We start from the raw sequence: 13568 nt of genomic DNA on the forward strand, positions 1-13568 counted from the left end.
TCAGAAATGTGTATTAAATGTGCTCCACATGTAACAAGCATGCCCACAGTTGTTAATTTGCATTTGGGTGTTTGATGATTGAACTCAGATACATTATTTTCCCCTTAAACCTTATAAAAACATCATAGTTATCATATTTTATTTACATTTAAGTTGTACATCTAGAAACTGTCCTTTTGAAAATTAAGGAGAAAATAAATATGACCTTAAGGATTAGTTAGTTTATAGATATGAAATATTATCTTAAAATATTAATGAATTTATAAGCTTGTGTCTATTTGAATTTATTTTTACTTTTGTTTTTTATTAGTTATCATTTTATAGATTTCTACTTGCACTTTGGGAAGCTTATCAGTTGCTATTTACAAATACACCAGATTTGAACAAATACACCAGATTTGAACAAGAGCAGCTATGGTTTAGGTTGTTTTAAGATTAATCTTCTCAAATGCTAAAAGTAAATGGTATTTTTGCTTTTTTCCCCTCATTATTCTGAAAGCATACATGGAGTATTAGAATATTCTAAGGAATTTTTCTTAGAGATGAATAAAACCAGAAAGGAACTTTTGAAACATGGGTAGGAAATTAAATGGCCATGTCTATGATAATGCCTTTTCTAAAGCGCTACAGTGATACACCTCAGTGTGGAATCCATGGAAAAGAAATCAGGGCAGATCATGAGTCTCAAATGGAGAACCTGACACTGGTCTTTAGACATTTTGCTGTTCTACTTACCTATGATCCTATTCCTGGAATATATAGTAACATACTGCATTCATTTGAAACACTGGCTAGATAGTCCTGATTTTTAATTATGTCTTTAATCTTTGTCATATAATTTGTTAGATAGGTGTAGTAGTTGAAAAGATAGTTACTTCTTCTAAAATCATAGTTAACTTAACTGCCATTTTTCCTGGACAAACTAGCATAAAAAGTAATTGCTCCTAATTTAATAGAGATGAATAGAAATCTATCCAGAAGGAAAATAATTTCAATATTTCAGAATCATACATACTGTGACTTTTCTTCCTAAATAAGATTCACTTATCTTGATATTGCTGGATGCATCATGGCTCTTTACAAATAAATATGGTTGTGATTCATGTAACTTTCCACTGCACATATCCAAAGTAACTACATCACCTTCTTCTTTGGCAACAAACCCACAGTTACATGATGCAGGGTAGTGAAGACTTCCACAGTTCCACTGACGCACATGGATTTCAAAGTCACGCGCTGTACTCTTATAAAGCACAAATGTTCCAGTCTTGAAGTTATCATATACCCTGTCATTAGCAAAAATGCATTGAGAGTCAGTATAAATATCATAATATCATAATATGTTATAAACAAAGTATACACTCAATATATTTACATGCATTCAATGCAATTCAATGTTAGCATGAGTAATTGAGATTTCCAATAGCTTTATGTGTCATGAACACCTATTTGCATGCATTGACTCAATTTTCTCATTAGTCATTTTCCCTTTCACCAGGTAGGCTGCCCTGGTGGAGGGCAGGCTTGCTGACTGTTTATGCATAACACTGCCTTCCTCTTCTTCAAATAGTTGTCCAGTTACTGCCCTCAATCTCTGGCTTTCTGGAACCAGTCTATTGAGATACAAATTGCAAACTATAATTCCAACCTTCCTTTTCTACCTTTATCTAGTTTTCTTCATGGTGTGTGTTTACCACAAATGCTTGATATATTGTTATATTGTAATGATTAGTTGTGTTTATCTTTCTCTTCACACACTACTATGTGTCTCCCACCCACTAAGAATATGGCTGATCATCTAATGGCTGTAAAATTATCTTGTTGAGTTAAATTGTTTTAAATTTATCATCACTATGCATTCTTTTTTTTTTGGCCAGTCCTGGGCCTTGGACTCAGGGCCTGAGCACTGTCCCTGGCTTCTTCCCGCTCAAGGCTAGCACTCTGCCACTTGAGCCACAGCGCCGTTTCTGGCCGTTTTCTGTATATGTGGTGCTAGGGAATCGAACCTAGGGCCTCGTGTATCCGAGGCAGACACTCTTGCCACTAGGCTATATCCCCAGCCCAACACTATGCATTCTTGAACCCTATTTTTCACCAAAACTTCTGAGTTTTCAATTATAACCATAACATATTTTTGTATAAGAGATAATTTCTGATAACTTTTCAATACTTGCTTGAAGCTGTGGGGTGCCTTTTCTGTTTGCTGGTTTTTTTATCTGTACACCCATATGGAATAATATTTTTATTGATCATATGCCAATTAAAAATTTACTTTGCATCATGAAGACAATTTAACTCAACAATGAAGTATCATCTTTTTCCTTAATGACATCTTTGTATCATGAACCTCCCAGAGCAATGAAACTGAGTTTAAATCTTGCATATATTTTGTCTAAACCTTACAGGTGATTATTTATTATTATAAAAATCAACAAGTATCTCAAGTGCAAATAATTTAATTATTACTGAAGTAAATGGCCAAGAAAATTTTAACTGCCTTCATAATAATCTTTATTTCTACCACTTCAAGTTCACAATTTTTCCATACTTTTTACTAAGCATTAGTTTTAAGACAAAAAAAGTATCTACATAAATAGACTACCATCTTAAAACTAGCCACTGATGGCCATATTTGCCTTCCTTTATAGTTTTCCATTACTGAGACTAAGAAATGATAAAACAGTAGGATGTTTAAAAAATTACATTAAAACCCAAACAAACTTATTGAAAGAAAAAAAAATCTTTCAAGAATTACCTGCCATCAAAGGTAATTATATGTGGATCAGTAAATGAATAACAGTAAGCAGTTGGGACATCCTTGACTTTGATCTGAAAAATAAAGATATTGTTAATAAACATTACCACTGATTGTTACTTAATGACAACAAATTGCTTCACAATTGCAATGAATTTTCAATGAATTTTTGCTTTACACTAATTTTATGGAAAATCAAATCATTTAAGGACTGAAGTCATGGAGCAAATAATTTTAAACAAATTTTTATAAGAATCAGTCATAAAATGCACATCTTTTTAAGATTTATGTTATAAAGATCATTTTGCAGTTTTTCTACCTGAATACCATCTGGAATGTAGCTGTTCCACAGGACGTTCTCTTTGACTACAGGCTGTACTTCAATGCTTGTAATTCTATCTCCATCTTGGGAAAAGTCTGTTACAGCCATGTAGCGTATGACAGCATGGCTACAGGTTCCATTGGTGCAGGATGAAGTCTGCTGTAGCTCCACGTGACAGGAAGACAATGCCAAATTTAAGCCTAGTTGTTCTGTACCTATGTTAATGAAAACAACAACAACAACAACAAAAGTTAAAAGCATTCCTGAAAACATTCCCTAACGAAAGAACCTAGTTATTTGATTAATGTGAAACATTAATCTTAAATTACTTTAAAAGTTATTGTTGCAATCTTGGTCTAAATTGTCAACTAAGCTATTAAATCTACCTGATGCTTGTAGTTAATAAACTTGAACACACACACACACACACATGCACACATGCACACACACACATACACGCATATATTACTAGTTCCTTTTTTATGTATTTACGTAGATTGGATGGAGGTTGTCAGAAATAAATCATGTTTTGGGCTGGGAATATGGCCTAGTGGCAAGAGTGCTTGCCTTGTGTACATGAAGCCCAGGGTTCAATTTCCCAGCACCACATATATAGAAAATGGCCAGAAGTGGCACTGTGGCTCAAGTGGCAGAGTGGACTTTTGAACACAAGATTTTATGTATATTTTTTCAAATGATAACCTAGTATGAAATTTTAATAAAAACTTCATTGTTAGTAATGATGTTAAAGTCATAACTTTAGAATTATTGTCTTTACATTATAGAATGAATATACGCATAATGTTATTACAAACTAGGTTTATTTATGTTCATGAGAGAACCAAACACATATTTTAAGAAAATCTGTCATGTCAAAACATTGTTTTTACCTACAGTATCTCTGTATCTTATCTGAGTATATTGGAAACCATGTATACTGGTATTAGAACTAGGATATTGAAAGGGAATAACAAAATTGAGAGACACAGGGTAAAAAAAAGATAAACAACTACAAAAGCAATACTTGCAAAACGGTTTGGTGTAAATGAACTGAACAACTCATGGGGGGAAACGGAAAGGGGGAGGGGAAGGGGGGATGAGGACCAGGTAACAAACAGTACAAGAAATGCATCCAATGCCTAATGTATGAAACTGTAACCTCTCTGTGCATCAGTTTGATAATAAAAATTAAAAAAAATTATTCTAAATAGTGTACCCTATTGACATAGGGACTTGTATATATGAAAATAATAGTTTGTGCATGTGCACAATGCAATTTGAACAGATTCACTTCTCTTATCATATTCCTATTTCCATACTAAGGTTCCCAATAACTTATAAATATATACACATAGAAATAAAAATGTGAAACAGCAAATAACTCAAAGTAATGATAAGGAGATGGAAAGAGTAATCTGAACAATGTATATTGAAGTTTCATACATATTTATCATGTTAAATAAAAATACTTTTTAATAAGATGAAATAAACAATGGAAATTATCCTTGTTGCTATTTTAAAAAATGTTATCCTAGCATCAAGAAAATTAAGCCATTTTTTTGTTGTTATTTTTTACCAGTAATAGGGCTTGAACTCAGGGCCTCACATTTGCTTGGTGTTAAGTTGACTCTTTTTCTGTCCAATGCTTGGGTCTTTGGCCAAAATATTTATATATATGTTTTAGAACATGTATTCATGTTTCATCCATTATTCAATGATAGCAAAAGGTTTAATTATATGGGACTTATCAGTTTAAAAAATACAAAAATTGAAACATATGAAGATGACCCCAAGCAATACTAAATTATTGTATTTAATTTTCCAAATGCCCCAGTATATTTTGAACCCTTACCTACGGAACAAAGAATAAAAATAATTTTATGCATAAATCGATCCAAGTATACTATATGCATATCTATAAATATCACAATGAACCCACTTTTTACAAATAATTTATGACAATAAATTTTTAAGTAATTTGAGAAATGAAAAGAGAACTTTCTAACAGAAAGCAAGGACAGAAATCTGTATAATTAAACAAAAAGAACATTCTTCCCAAAAGCAGTCCAAAAGGGAACAGATTTTCATTTTCAACTAGCAATTGCAAAATCCTTCTGAGAATTAAGGAAGAAGAAAGATGTTAAAATTTTTCTTCTTTTTCTCCCCTTTCACACACATATTTTACACAAGAAATTACAATGGTCACATGTAAGTACATTGAACCAGATTGAAATTCCTGGAAAAATATTTTACTTTATGGACTTTTTCTATAAATGTACGCTTTTGGACATGAATAAAAACAACAGAAACAGCCAATAGTTCCCAAAGGTGAAGTTGGACTATTTCTGGCTTAGATATAGCCCATTACATTACTTCCTGAGTTTGTGGTATGTGGGTCAATTACTGTTTTCATTGTTTGTGAAAAATTACTGTCTCACAGCGTAGTCTGCATAGATTCTCAAGGGTGCTGATCTTGTTCTCGACCAAAGGAGAGACTGACTAGAAGAGCATTGAAGGAAGAAAATGTAAGAAATAGCAGTAATTTTTCTCTAGATAAAAAAGAAATTCATATTTAACCAACAAACAAGCAGCACATACATACTATCTTTGTATTACACATTATATTATCTTTATATTGGACTATTTTTATATTATTATGGAAAGGCTTGCCTTGTTGACAAAATGGGAAGCATGCAAATACATTTTATAGTACGCTTGTACTCTTTGTCCGGAAACTCTTTGTCCGACAGAATTTTGAAAAAATATCAGTAACACCATCTTCTTTCTGTTCCCAGCACCTATATTTGCACGATATGTTTTCAGAGTTAATTTCCAGTAGAATTGTGGCAGAACCTGAGAGTATGGTTTCATAAGTTTTGGTGCTTCTGAAGTCTGAGTTTTGTCAATGAGTATTCTGAAATCTGAAATGGGAATTATGTAAACCTGTGTTACTGTCAAGTAGTTAGCCTCTCAGATTTTCTCTTTCTATCTCTTGATCCATCTCTTCCTTTGGGTATATTGTTTGGATTTTATACATTTTTTTCATTTTCCTGGTTTAGCAGAATATTATATTATATATATCATAATATATATGAACATAAAAATGTAGAAACTTGTGTTGGATAATTGTGTTTAATATATTAAGTAAAATGTTATTTCGTGTGGTTAAAAAGTATGGGATATGCGGATGAAATTAGAATCCCTCCTCCATTTTCATCTACTTAGTTGGTTTGATATTAATTAATTAGGACAAGACTTTAACCAACTAATTAGCTAAAAAAAAATCCCAACCACTGACATCCTTATTTTTTCCTCTTATAGTCTATGCAATGATTTCTGGCTCTCTCAATGAAGTTTTCTTTGACAGTGATGTATATGTGGGCATTCATTATAACATCTATAAGATTAGGGATTTGAAAAGAAGAATTTAAGACAAAAGACCCCCAACAAAAGCTTACATTAGAGAGAGAAGTATGAAGAATGCATTGTGAGATCCATGTTGCTTAAGCTTGAACTTTTAGCATAACTTATCACACCTCCCTCATTGTGGATGCTGTGGAAAATCTTAAAAAGTAGGCTGCCCCTCAGACTCTGAAAACAAAAGCAGAGAAGAATACGTAGGAAGAATGAGAAGGGGATAAGAACTGATTGGGAGAAGAGGCAGAGAGCCAGGAGAAAGATGACAACAAAGAGGTAATTTTCACTGGTTTCTAAATACTCACTTTGAACCCAGGAAGGACAAATATAAGTTGCTTTAGTAAATCATCAATTTTGCTCCATATTATTAATATGATTAAATTATAATTTGATGTACATATGCAGCATAACTTGTTATAGGAGCCCACTCTAGGGACTTAAATTACTATATGAAATCTAATGGTAAAGTTAAATGTAGTTAGTATATTACCTTGATCAACGGTTTTCAACTTTAATGAGACTTTGCATTCTTGATCAAACTCACTAAAGTCAGGACAAACAATGGGAATTGTGCTCTCTATTCGTAGCCAATGTTCTTTCCCATCTTCGGATATAGTGCTCAATTCAGGTTGTAACTGGTATAAGAAAACATCGATCAGTTATATTAAAAGATTGTTTTTTTTTCTTTTGTTTTTGAGTAACAGAATTTGAACTTAAAGTTCAAAGTTTCACACTTGTTTGGCTAGTGCTCTACCACTTGAATCATGCCTCCAGTCAGGCATTTGCTGGTTTTTGTTCAGGAGATGGAATTTCAAAAACTGAAACTGATTTCAGATTTCAGTTCCAGCCTGAACTGATTTCAATTTATGACCAGCTGTTCTTGGCCTCCTGAGTTGCTAGGATTACAGAAGTGAGCCACCAGTGAGCATTTTAGAATTTATTTCTAATACATAATTTCAAAAGCACATATCCTCACTCAAATTTTGCTACATAAGCTGGCAATAACATATAGTGAGATTTTAAACTAAACCAGACTGACTAAAACTCAAACCAATAAAAGAGAATGCATGGAGTGAGGGCCTTCTGAGTTTAGGCTCAACTTGCTTCTCCAATGTGTTAGGCAGGTTGTGTTCAACTTTTAATGATTCTGGAGATGGAAAGCACTGGAGAATAGAAGAAAAAATGGATTCCTTGTTTTTATTAATGTTTTCTGTTGTACTAATGGAACTTATTCCCACCATCTCAATTAGAAATTGAGGGATGCTTCAATTCACCTGAAACTTCTTAACCCTAAACTTATTTCTGAGCCTTTGCTTTCTATGGCTGGACATATTGAGTTAACTGCTGCAACCCTAGACTTGCTCTACTCCAGTTCACAGGCCAATCCTTTCTGGAGGATGGGATTTTTTTTTTTCAGCTTCAAGTCAGCCAGCTTTTCAAAACAGATGTTTCTTAGTATTGCCTATTCCTCCTCTTGGCCTAATTAGAAACAGGCCCTGGGAGTGGACCACTGGCCCTGGACATTGTGCTAACCAACATAGCATTGTGTTCTTAGGGTTTGAGCTTTGCTTTCCCTCCTACTACGTGTGCTTTTCTGACAATGTAGTTCATTCTTCTTCTTTTCCTGGTCCCTATTGTTTATAGCTAGGCTTTATCTCAAAACAAGTTTTATCCCAGTCTTCAGACCTCTCATAATCAATCAATAACTAAGTTATTGCCATTCTACTCTATTAAAGCTCAAGGCTCTGGGTTAATATTATTTTAGTCAGAAACTCTAATCCTTAGCCTGGTACCTGTCTCCCAAATGGCACAATCACTAAATATCAATGCATTAACTTTTACTGATACCAGAGGATGGATTATGGGACTAGTCTTTATGTTAACCTGTCTGTTTTTTTTTTTAAAGAATATAAGTCCTTTACAAATTCAATAGAAATGAAAATAAAATAAAAAAGGTTTTTAAAAATTCAATAGAAATGATTTTTTTTTTGGATTAAATTTGGTCTTTCACCTGGCTAACAATGTGCTGTAACGTGTTTTTCCCAGATGCTGGACAGAGGGCAATGTCCCATAGCTCCTAGTCAGACCTGTTGTCACATGGGTGGGCAGTCACTACTCTACAGTGTGTGCTGTGTTGTTACCTTATCCCATGCATTAAGTGCAGTTAGGCCTAACAATGTTTCTGGTTTATGATGTGTTTATAGCAGACAACACTGCAGTAAATAAGGAGCCTCAGTGTGATGCAACTTCAGCCTATTCACGGGGGAGGAGTCCTCAGCTTTTGTTGTGCATGAGAAATATTGGGATATTTTTCAAAATTTCTTACTTCTGAGTGTTAATGTCTTGTAATAAGTGCCAGCAAACCTCCATGGATAGACCACACTTTGGAAACTTACAGAACAATCTTTCTCACCCATCGGACTGCTAGATGCATACCTTAATGCCCGCAAAAAATTCTTGGCTTTCAATGGACAAACTTAGTATATCTGGATTCTCCAAGAAAAAGATAGAAGCACTGCAAAAAATCTACAAATAAAATTTCAATTTAATAATAAACTTATGAAGAAAATATATGTAAATTATATATAATAAATTCTTAATTCAGTTTTTGGTAGGTAGTGCATAGGGGTTGAAGAACAATATAGTTTAAATATTCACTTAAGACTTGAGAAAAATTGCATCATTATAAAATATTACCTATTAAGGTCTTAACATAAATGAAGGTGTGGTAGGGCTTTTAATTTGAGATGTATTAGAAAATAGGTAAAAATAATATAATCTTTGAAGATACTAAAACTTTGTTTCCCATAACATACAGATATTGTTTTAACACCTGAACGTGACATACAAAGATTCATCAATACTGATCCACAAATTACTAAGAGAAGGTATTCATGAATAATCATTAAAATTCTTCTAGTTGTTATTAGAATTAGCATAGGTGGAGAGGAATACATTCACATTATATATTTTAGGAACAAAAGTATGCTTTCAGGATATAATTTAAAAATCAAATTAAGAAAATCAATACATTTATGAAAAGGAAAAGAAATCCATTTTTTTTTTACATACCCTATCCCCAAGTACAACGTTTATGCCATCGAGTTCTAAAAGAGAGAAGGCTTGAATTGTGGTCTCCTGTTTCAGCTCCTCTTTGATTTGTTGAGAAGAAAGTCTAGACCAGGCTATGAGAAATCCCACTGAGGTCTTTGTTGGGGGAATATCAAAAGTACATCTACAGAAAAGCTTAGATTCTATCACCTCCACCACAACCTTGGGTCTTCCTGGAGAAGGAGGTGGTGAGGAGACTGACAGCAGACCTGGTGGGACAAAGTGTACAGTGTGTAAGTTGAGCATCATCAGAAGTGGCTCTTGGGAAAATCACGTGGGAACTGCAACCTTGGGGTTTAGCTAAAGAGGAATGACATCAACTCAGAAAATTTATTATCTTCTCACAAGCAAGAAGTAACACATTTATGCTGGACCTATAGCCATATGAATATTAATTGATATCAAAGCAGTATAGCTCATTAAGATTATATTAAAGCATGTTAAATATCCTTGAGAGCAAATATTCTTTTGGGTAATTTTCTTTTCAGAAAGAGAGAATACACAAAACTTGAGTATTTTTTTACATTAGAACTCATTATTACAAAGAAAATATTATAAAGTAAAATAAATGGCTATTTTTATGCGCATAATTTACTCTCGTAGCTCAAGTAACAGTTAAACCAGGTACAAACGTGATTACACTGTCAATGAAATAGATTGTGTTACAGAATAATCTTATCCTTTTCATTTTTCTATGCTAAATTGTTGAAGTTTTCTCTAGGTAGGGATTCATATGAAGAACTGACATTTTAAAAATTCTGATGTTTACAAAATTAGATCTGGGGAGCTGAAAACTTTCTGAAAGTTTCTTTGTTTTGTCTTAGAAGCAAGAAAATCTCTAAGCAATAAATTTTAAACATATGTTTTAAACTATTCTAAAATATACAAATTACTCTCCTATTGCGTACATAACAAATTTGTGGCTAATCTTTGTACTCTGTCATGTACATTTTGAAAGATTTTCAGACCTTTCCTAAAGGCCTCTTTTGTGGGGAAAATATACTTTCAGAAACTTAAAAGTATCATTTCATTAGGCATCATATTCAAAAGTCCCAAGGACAAATTAATTGCTGTTTTTGTTTTGAGACAGAATATAACTGTATAATCCAGACTGGTCTTGAGCTTGCCATCTTCCTGTTTCAGCCTCACATGTGCTGGCATTACAGCTATGCATCAATATGTTTGGCTACATATATTTTTGCTAAATATTTTAAGCAAGAAAATAACTGAGGATATGCATATTTAGTATTTTAATTGGCAGCTCATTCTTCAAATTCTGTACAGATTTGTACAGAATATCTTTTTCAACTAAATGCATGGACTTGTTGATTAGCGAAAGTAGCTGACATTTATTATTTATTCAAGGAAACAAAATCACTTTAATATATAGTATTAACACAATTTAATGCAAATGTATACATATTGTGAGGAATAGCTAAATAATTCTGCATTAGGATATTGCAACTATTATTGATGGTTGTTACTTTATTCTTTTTAAGAATTTAAATTGCCTTTAAAACATAGGAAGAGTTCCTCGAAACAATAATAGAAAAAGGGGTTATAAAAATCCACCTAAAATTGGAATAGAGTATAGAAAAACACCCCAGAGTGATTTATGTTGAATATGATTTTAACAATATTTTTAAAGGAACGGTATCTAGTATCTGATTATTATGTGATTTATCTTTTCTCACTATAGATTAAATCATCTTTTAAAATACTGTGGTAAATCATATTAATTATATATCAACTTTATCTCATTTGTTTCAGAATATCACATTTGACTATCAGTCACATATAAAAGTAATATTTGGCTTTACTATGTTCTTTTCAACAGTCCTGAGGTTTGAACTCAGGGTCTTGTTTTGCTGGGGAGGTGCTCCACCACTGAGCCATCCAAATGATTTTTTTCTTGAGACAGAGTCTCATCATGTAGTTCAGGCAAGCCTGAAAGCCATAATTCTCTTGTCTCAGTGTCCTAGATGCTGGGATTATAGACACGCACCACCATACCCAGCCAAGTTTAATATTTTAATAAATAAATTTAATTCCTGCCTATGTCAGCTAGACATTTTAGAATGGTTTATTTTAGAAAATATTGTTAGCAGGTAAGTTTCTAATATTTGAAAGAACAATGGCATTAAATAAAGTTAGCATATTGAAAAGGCAGATTGCAACCATCACTAACATTTGTTGATGTTTACCTTTCAAAATTTATTTGGGATAAATTCAATTGTCTTAGAAAACAAAATGGTGTTATATTGATACTCTGATTTCACAGATACAACTATCTGGCCACAAATATCTTGTTACTGTCAAAAATACATTTTCATGTTTTAGTGGTTTTGGAGAATATTTTGTAATTACTTGTTCAGCAGAAATATTGAATTAATCATCAGTTATTGAATAGTCACAGGATTTTTTAAAAGTAGGGTAATGACAGAAACATCCAGTTATATTCCATTCATAAGCTACCAATTCTAGCTTGATTTTTCAGTGTTTCTCTTTTCTTCCTCACAGAGTTTGATAAAAAAAATGCTGCTATAAATATTGAACCTACAAACTTTGAACAGTTTTCTAAGACATATTTATGAGAACAAAATTGTAGGTATGAATACTTGTGGATTTTTAGAACACATTGAGCTAAATTATCAGATTTCCTCTTGTATTATTCTACCAATTTTCACATGCTTCCTTAACTGTCTGTACTCTGCCAATTCTAGGAATATGTCATAAAGATAGAATAAAATTATTTTTTGATGTCTGCAGACTGTCATAAATGAGGCACAACAAAATAAATCAACACCACAAGTTTATAATTACTAGTTTATAAATACATTTTAAAGAAATAGAATGTTATACTTACCAATGCAATTACCTCCAATTTCTATTTCTTCAGGACCACATGTGTATAATTTTATACCAGAAATAGCTGCAAAAGGTAAGATTTGTGTAGTTATTCAAGTGGACAGAAAGAAATAGAGAAAGAAGGAAGGAAGGAGGGTAGGAAGGAAGGAAGGAAGGAAGGAAGGAAGGAAGGAAGGATGATAGATAAATAATCACAGTTCTTTAGAAAAGTGTATTTTAATTTAGAATACTATTGTTTTTGTTTTCTTTCTGTGGGTTTTTTCTAATTTTTTTCTTTTATGGATAAATTCCATTGGAAATTATAGGGATTACATTCTGAAGTAGTGATAGCTTTCATATCTTGTTTCCTAAATTTGAGTCTGCATTATTAAATAATGGAACACACTGATACACAAAACACTATCAAGGATGTGGAGCATCAGCAACACTCATTCACTGCTGGTAGAAATGTAAAATGGCAGAATCACTTTGAAAGACCAATTGACAGTTTTATATAAAATCAAGCGATGTCAGGTTCCTCAAAAAACTAAACATAGAACTACCCTATGATCCAGCAGCTCCACTCCTGGGCATTTGCCCAAAAAATTACACACCCAGATACACTAAAACCACCAATGCAACCATGCTTATTACAGCACAATTGACCATAGCCAAGGCATTAAATTACCCAAGATGTCCCTCAATAGACCAATGGATCAATAAAATGTGGTACATATACACAATGGAATTGAACTCATATATTAAAAAGAATTTTGTGTCATTTGTAAAGAAATGAAAAGACTAGGAAAAGTTATGTTAAGTGAATTAAGTTAGACCTAGAGAAACAAAGGTTATATGTTTTTCCTTCTGTGTAGGAGCTTATAAAATTATGAGTAAACACATTGGGTGGTTGTACAAGTGTATGCAAATATATGAACTGAAATATTGTAAAATCAATGGAGAACATAAACAGTGTAATTCCTTAGAAAGACAAAGTCAAAATTCAGCAAAATAAATACCAGGTAATTGAAAAGGGTGGGGTGGCATTCAGGGGAGGAGTATATGAGTGAAGAGGAGGAGGGGAAGAATAAAGTCAAGAATACAATGTATCCTACA

The 13568-nt window shown here is 32.8% G+C and overlaps 1 protein-coding gene across 1 annotated transcript in view; it reads right to left on the reverse strand.

Annotated features, from left to right (window-relative positions):
• The window catches only part of Vwde (von Willebrand factor D and EGF domains), a 50655-nt gene that overhangs the window by 32313 nt on the left and 4774 nt on the right, over positions 1-13568 (reverse strand). The window contains exons 4-10 of the mRNA XM_048337611.1: positions 12472-12537; positions 9567-9814; positions 8931-9020; positions 6985-7129; positions 3075-3292; positions 2756-2829; positions 1016-1286 (exon numbers count right to left, since the gene is read on the reverse strand). Of these exons, the coding sequence (XP_048193568.1) occupies positions 1016-1286; positions 2756-2829; positions 3075-3292; positions 6985-7129; positions 8931-9020; positions 9567-9814; positions 12472-12537 (1112 nt within the window). The remainder of the gene's footprint in view (positions 1-1015; positions 1287-2755; positions 2830-3074; positions 3293-6984; positions 7130-8930; positions 9021-9566; positions 9815-12471; positions 12538-13568) is intronic.

Source organism: Perognathus longimembris, chromosome 2, assembly GCF_023159225.1.
Source record: "Perognathus longimembris pacificus isolate PPM17 chromosome 2, ASM2315922v1, whole genome shotgun sequence".
NCBI lineage: Eukaryota > Metazoa > Chordata > Mammalia > Rodentia > Heteromyidae > Perognathus > Perognathus longimembris.